The 7,254-nt window shown below is 38.3% G+C and overlaps 1 protein-coding gene across 2 annotated transcripts; it reads right to left on the reverse strand.

Annotated features, from left to right (window-relative positions):
- Positions 1–39: 39 nt before the first annotated feature.
- trim55a (tripartite motif containing 55a) lies at positions 40–6,521 on the reverse strand. 2 transcript variants are annotated; one of them, XM_065266685.2, is made up of 10 exons: positions 5,900–6,521; positions 5,521–5,693; positions 4,313–4,490; positions 3,993–4,088; positions 3,736–3,881; positions 2,327–2,414; positions 1,672–1,694; positions 1,393–1,517; positions 1,015–1,307; positions 40–396 (listed from the first exon to the last, which is right to left on the reverse strand). In XM_065266685.2, the coding sequence occupies exons 1-10, from the start codon at positions 6,062–6,064 to the stop codon at positions 316–318; spliced, it is 1,368 nt and encodes a 455-aa protein (XP_065122757.1). In that variant the 5' UTR covers positions 6,065–6,521; the 3' UTR covers positions 40–315. The 2 variants fall into 2 exon arrangements, with proteins under 2 accessions (XP_065122757.1, XP_065122750.1); XM_065266678.2 differs by having other exon boundaries at positions 4,313–4,493; positions 5,900–6,516.
- Between the last annotated feature and the right edge of the window lie 733 nt (positions 6,522–7,254).

Consider the following 7,254-nt stretch of genomic DNA (forward strand, 5'->3'; position numbering starts at 1 on the left):
TTCTCCTTTGATTTCAAGAAAAATGTAAAGTTTTATACATTCATTCATAAATCATCTTTTATTAATGTTTTTCAATCAGCTACAGTAGTACTTCAGCTGCTTATTAGCTATTTATATTAAATAATTGTGATTTTTACCATTTCAATCACTGTCTACCTATGAAATGCATATTTATGCTTGTCATCAACTCATAAAATTATAGTTAAATTATATTAAAGTACAACAGGCATTTCTGGAACGTCTTAAGCAAGCAGTGATGTACTCGTGAGTTTTCCCCCGAGACTGCCATCACAATGAGGTTGCAGTTTTACAAACTTATTTTGGCGTATTTAACCAGGAAAAAGAGAAAACATGCCGTGGTCCGTCCTCCGATGTCTGGCTGGGACTGGCAGTTACCTAAATGTAATGGATTAAGAGAAAATTGGAGACATTAAGATGCATAAAAACAGCAATTTGCATATATGTGGTCATATGATAAAGTGAATAAAACAATAAAAAGGTATAAGTTAGGGTTTGATGTTAGATGTTTTGTGATATCGCACAAACTAAAAGTTTGCAGGAAAAAATCTAATTTGGATAGGTGCCCATATTTTGGCTTCTAAGGTCTGATTAAGTTTAGCTTGATGTAAGCTGTTGACAAAAGTTGGTATTGTTATTATTACGTTTTTTTTTTTTCTTTTTTTGTTCATAAAATTGCTAAAAAATAATATTTAAATATTGTTGCTTGGGCACTTACAATAAAATAAATCTGATGCACCCGACATTTTCACCCCTTTCTGTAAACATTAAAGATCACTAAAAACTGCATTTGCTGCAAGGTGAACTGACTTGCTCTCATTTAATGGAACAGTTTAATTTTTTAAGTAATTAAGATTATTTTATTATGGTCAGTTCTGGTCCTGGTAGTGGCACTTTAGATTTTTAGGAATTTAATTTCCAAGGTCTCACAAAATGGATATAAGTAGGAAAGTGAAAATCAAAAACAAAAAAGAGACATTATCTTGTTAATCTTACTTGAGCACTTGTGTCTGTGGAAGGGTTGTGGCCAGGAGCTGGGGTGGGCATGATCGAGGGCACAGTCTCTGCTGGTGTGATATTCAATGACTGGTTTGATTTTGATGATATCTTGGAGGACTCGGGTTCCAGCGGTGGGGAGTTTGATACAGGGATTTTTTTCTGCGGAGCAGAGGTGGGTGTAGATGCTTTGGTTGCTTGCGTCTCGGGTTTAACAGTTTCACCTGGTGTTTCTTCATCAGTATCATCATCATCATCATCATCTTCTTCACTGTCATCATCATCATCATCATCTACAGTAAAAAGAGAAGAAGATTCTTATCAGTAAACGGATGACAACCAAACTGGTGCATTGGGATAAGATTAGGGCTGGCTTACCCTTTGTGAATTCAATTTTGAGTATTGCTTTTTTTTCCTTCTTGAAGTTTGCCGTAAAATGATCCATATTCTCATATCCACGCTCCACCTTTTCCAAATGAGACACATTTTTGCCTTCTTCTATCCTGACAGACACAGCCAAAATGAATGAATAAATACGACACCAAGACATAGAAGTGGGAACCACTTCTGTAACCTTAAAATACTTTCATGATAATAACTGCAGTTGTGATTGATTGATTGATTGATTGATTGATTGAATGACTGAATCTGGCTTACTGTTGTAGTAGTGGCTTTGCATTCTGTTGGAAAAAATATACAGATTAGATAAGACATACTTCAAATATAACATATGATGTATATTTAAAGGAGTAGTCCACTTTATAGATGGGGCACATTGACTTACCATAGTATTTTTTGTCCTACTATAAAAAGTCAAAGGACCCCATCTTTAAAGTGGACAACTCCTTTAATAGGGGTGCTCCGATTCCAAAACGGTAAAAATCAAATTTTTAATTCTAGGCGAGCTGAAAAATTTGCACATTTTCAAAAAAAGTGGAGTGTCCCTTTAAGCCACTTCCTGGAGCTGTGTGAACCCAAAGAAGAACCTCCCCGCGTGGGCAAGTAGGGGTTTGAGGCCTAATACACACATATGCACAAACATTTATGCATTTGGCATACACTTTTAACCAAATAAGAGACTGGCAGTAAATTAAATCTATTTATTTTTCATCAGAATGTGTGTTCATAGTGTGTATGGTTCTTCGTCTGCAGCCCACATTGAGTTTCTGCACAAGAGCGCCCTCTGATTTTGGATGTAGCAACATTTCACCGTATTTCATTATGAAGCATAAAGAAGCATCATCGGCGGATCGATCAGAGCATCCCTAATATTAAAGTATGTTAAAAATGGCACACTGTATAAACATGTGACCTGTAAGAAGGTGGCCATCTCAGATTCCTCCATAGTCTGAATTCCCGTCTCCACTAATTTGGCAGAATTATCCAGGTGCTCTCTGTACCTGCACAACGTAGTAAGCAGGTTGAGTAATACAGTTATAGGGTTAAGAATAAATTTTGTAATGCCTTATGCGGCTTTCACATAGGATGCGGTGTGCGCTGCGCTCGCCGCTGGGTTCGGCGCAGCCAAGCGATTTGTGCTCTGATGGCCAGACCAAAGTAGGCGGGGTTTTCAATAAATTACTACAGTGTTTATATTTGCGTTAAATAGTCGACGAGGAATACAGAGACTGATGTTGCTCGTCTCCATTTCACGTTACTTTCAGCATACCTACAACAAGCTGCTTGACTTAAAACACACCTGACATGCCAACTTGAATTGCTACGTGTTTCCATGACAAGGCTTTCCTTCCGATGTCTCTGTAGGAGCATAAACTTGTATTATAAAGCTCTGAGAATCCCGAGTATAAGCTTTCGTCCATTTTGCTTGTTTGGATGCCCCGTTTCTATTGGCCGCGCGGGTAATCGTCACAGAGCGCAGCGCAAAAGTTAAACTATTTTGAACTTTGACCGCGGCGTGAGCGCAAGCTGCGCTCCGCTGCGCTTTGCTCGGCGCAACAAAAAACCGCCCTCGCGCGGCGCAAGCCATTGAAATGAATGGGTTTCATAGCGCAGCGCAGCGCACACCGCATCCTATGTGAAAGCCGCATTACACTTCACAAACATTATTATGTGTTTTTACATCTCTTGCAAATGTCCTTTTATAATTCAGTGTGCTGTTTATCAGAACAAAATAAAAGCTGTTCTTTAAATCATTTCTCATCTTCTATCTAGAGTAAAACGTACATTACCTGTCATCATGACCTTAAAGGGGACAGAGAATGAAAAACCATTTTTACCTTGTCTTTGTTGAATAATGGTAGTCTACCCGCATTCACAAACATACAAAAAGTGCTAGACATGCTAAACATCTCAGTCTCATAGAAATTCATCTTTTAGAAATGTCAGCCAGAAAACGGCCCAATCTGAAAAACTGATGCTTATGACATCACAGGCATCTAACTGCCCCTCCACTTTAAAATAATTGGCTACATTTTTTGAGTGGCAGCAAAGTCAGCCAATCAGTAAAGAGATTGCCAGTTAAGCCAGTAGGAGGAGCCAAATAGGTGCTAAACCACTTGTTTAAAATCCCCCACCCTAATAGAGCTATCTGAGAGAGGTTTTTAGGAAGCTTCTAAGGCATTACAGACCCAAACAAAACATTTTTTGTCTACATGTTACATGACAGAACAAGGATAAATACCCTGTTCAATCATTCTATGTCACCTTTAATTGTTTTTTATTGCTGTTTTATATTTGTTTGTGGTGAATTTTTGTGTGTACTTGCGCTGCAGGCCGCTGATATAATCAAGTTTTTCTTGTTGTTCTGCATTGATCTTCAGTGTGAGTTCCCCTCTGCGCTCCTCCACCAGTGCGTACAGACGATCAAACCACTCACATACGCGAGACTTCTGCCTACGTCCATTTTCCTACAGACACACACTTACACCGTTACTAAAACCGAAATGTAGGAACTGAAAGTTATGAGGAACAGGTCAAAAACTAAGAAAACTTAGTCATTACTGTATACGAATACTGACCTCCACAGATCTGCAGCTCTCTTCCAGCTGACTTATGATGCCCTGAATTCTGTCATTGTTTCCAAGTAACACGCTTAAACCATCTGACAACTCTGTCTGCACACATAATCACATAAAAACACAAAAAGACACATTCATGATAAAGGCAAATTATTATAAACCAATCATCAGAGTGAAAGGAAAATTTCCATAAAGAGCATACACAGAACTTTCATTGTAATGATAAAATGTTTGGGGGACCAAAAATGGTTCTTGCAATAAACCCCTTTCAGCACTTAATTTTTGTGTAAAGAGAGGTGGGGAAGAGATCAGAATCTTACTTTTTGAGTCTCGAAGACAGATTTAAGCGGAGCGACTTCACAGGACTGGTGACGTCCGAATACTTTACATAATGAACAAGTGGGAACAGAGCAGGTCACGCAGTATATATTAATCTTTTCATCCTGATGCTCCTCACAAATCAACTCCTCATTCTTCAAAGCTGGCTCTGGTTTAGTGCTGCTGAAGAAGAGATAAACAATACACTATTACAGCCCACAATGTAGAAACCCCAGATTTAAGGCAGACCCACATATAACTGTATACAGGTTTGGCTTACATAATTGGTGGTCCTCATTAATATTAAAGGCTTATAAATCATGTTTATGATAAATCATGCTTTGAGAACATTAGTCTATTGTCTAAGTCTATACAGTATGAAATGCCCTAGTGAACCAAAACGGTGTTTGTGTCTGTGTGCGTTGGGAAAACTGATAAACACAGATAGTGTGTCTGCTTCAATTTATATACTGTAGCTCCTGGCCTACTCACAAATATAGTTTTACCCATATATAAACCAACCTTACCTCAAGGCATTTTATGGTATAGTGACAAAATATTTGATCTATTTATTTGTGTTCATAAACACAATTTTCAGTTTTTTCGTGTCATTAAGCACAAATGTCTTTTTTGTGTCACTCAGCATGATTTTTTTATAAACAGATCTTCGTGTCCCTAGCACGACTTCTTTGTCGTGTCATTTTATGTATAGTTTTTTCCTTTTCTTTCCTATTTTTAAATAATTGTCGATTGGGGTTTGTGTTAGGATGTAATTTTATGTATTGGTTTCTACATGTTTTTCTTCCAATTTTTTAAACTATTTTCGCTTGGGGTTTGGGTATGTCTGAAATGTAGCAAAGTCATTTTAATCCCAACCCCAAGATACAATGGTAAAAAAATAGAAAGAAAAATTAGAAAACAATACAAAAAATGACATTCATACTCAATGACATGAAAAAAAAAACAGAAAATCGTGTCCATGAACATGAATAAATACATCAAATACTTTATGACGATACCTACACTTGCCTTGATATTGGATTGTATAGACCCATTTTTGAAAAAAAAAAAATGAGTTTGAGGCATTTAATGGAATAATTTCTGGGATTATTTAGGAACCAATTCTTAACCACTGTGAGAAAGTAAGTGAAAGTAGTTTTGGCTGCGAGACATGTTGAGAAAATAAAGGTGGCAGCCATATTAATATTACCTGCTGGTTTCTTGTTTGTACATATCTATGATGTTCTCCACCAGCAGGTTCCTCTGCAGGCCATACACTCCATGCCTATCCAGAACCACTTCATGCCTACAGGATGGGCAGCGGAACCGGCCGCCAGAACCCAAAGAAGAACCTCCCCGCGTAGGCAAGTAGGGGTTTGAGGCCTAATACACACAGATGCACACACATTTATGCATTTGGCATACACTTTTAAGAGACTAACAGTCAATCTATTTATTTTTCATCAGCATGTGTGGGGATCGAACCCATGACCTTTGCCTTTCCAACTTAATGCTGTATAGGCCTACTACACACACATAATAAACTGTTATATAATTTTGATATAAAATAAAAAGGTTATTTATGGTACCTGAAAGATGTCGTTGGCACATTTGCGGCAAAGATTGTGTTGGCACGGTAAGATCACCACCGGTTTGGTGAAGATCTCTAGGCAGATAGGACAAATCAGCTGCCTCTCCAAACTTTCCATGGTCTCGCGCTTTCTATGGAACGTGTAATCCAAACTCACGCTCATTACGCGGAGCGCACGCGGAATCTGCGCTGGGATTTGTTTGTTTTCAAGGTTCAGCGGATGAAAAGATAATAATTTGTAACGTCTTTTTCGTGTAGGGCCTGAGAGTCGCGAGCGTCAAAACGGTTCGTCACCCTTCTCCACGCGCCTGTGTCAGATCTGTTTTTAGCATTGGCACGTCAAGGTTGCCATGATTACGTGACCATATATGAAATGTCTACAGCGCGAGACTGGCCATCTGTTTCCCCCCTCCTCAAACTCTCGAACCTCTAATTCCCCGGAACCACAAGCGCGCCAATGGAAATCACTGCTACACACTGACTGCGATCTCGGTTTAATTTACGCATTTGCTGAACGATTTTATCCAAAGCGACTTGACTTACAGAGCATTAAATCTTTGTGCAATGTGTTCCCTGGGATCGAACTCGTGACCTATATGTTGCTTGCGCTCTACCTGAACTACAGGACCATTATGTCAGTTCTTCGTGGGAGATACATGTTACTTTGCAGAAGATCAACTATTAAGTATCATCCTAAACGTTTCATTTCATTATTTTGCATCAATTTAACTTAGCAAGTCTCAGAGACAGATGGACTGTGATGGGAAAAATCTAACTTCATACAGCAACTCTTATCAATAAAAGCATCCTGAGATGAATCTCATTAAGAATCTGGAGAATCTGGAGTGCAGATTCGTTTTTTTTTTAGTTGTGAATGCCACCCAAGATAAGTCTTGATTTGTCAAAAAAAATTGTTTAAGCTTATTAGCTTCCTATGATTTGTCAGATTTGTCTTTTGTCAGTACCGTTGAGTTATTTTTTTCTTTGTATCCTTATTGTACAGCATTAACATTATGTTGCCTCTGATTTCTCAAATCCGCACACACACAACACACACCCACACACTTTTATTTATTTAGCCTACTTACTTACTATTTATATAAATAGGGACATTTTGTACTTTGCACTGCTAGTTATAAATACCATAACCTAATGTCAACCCACACGCTAACCCTAACTGGAAACATTCTGCATTTTTACAATTAAAAAAAAATGTATTGACTATATTTTAGTGTTTTTACAAATGTGGACGTACCAAAAGGGTCCCTAAAAAGCCTGGTTTTAACTGGTTAAGCTGGTGTAGCAGGCTGGTTTTACAGGGGATTAGGACACTTTTTAGCTGGTCAGACTGGA

This window comes from Paramisgurnus dabryanus, chromosome 6 (genome assembly GCF_030506205.2).
Source record: "Paramisgurnus dabryanus chromosome 6, PD_genome_1.1, whole genome shotgun sequence".
Taxonomy (NCBI): Eukaryota; Metazoa; Chordata; class Actinopteri; order Cypriniformes; family Cobitidae; genus Paramisgurnus; species Paramisgurnus dabryanus.

Bases quoted from the DNA above. Each gene is read 5' to 3' on its own strand.
- trim55a (XM_065266678.2), bottom strand. From the start codon at position 6,064: ATGAGCGTGAGTTTGGATTACACGTTCCATAGAAAGCGCGAGACCATG. The intron at 1,695-2,326 runs GTCACATGTTTA...TTTTTCCAACAG, and splicing joins AGATGGCCACCTTCTTACAG to AATGCAAAGCCACTACTACA. The intron at 397-1,014 runs GTAAGATTAACA...CATTACATTTAG, and splicing joins CCACAGACACAAGTGCTCAA to GTAACTGCCAGTCCCAGCCA.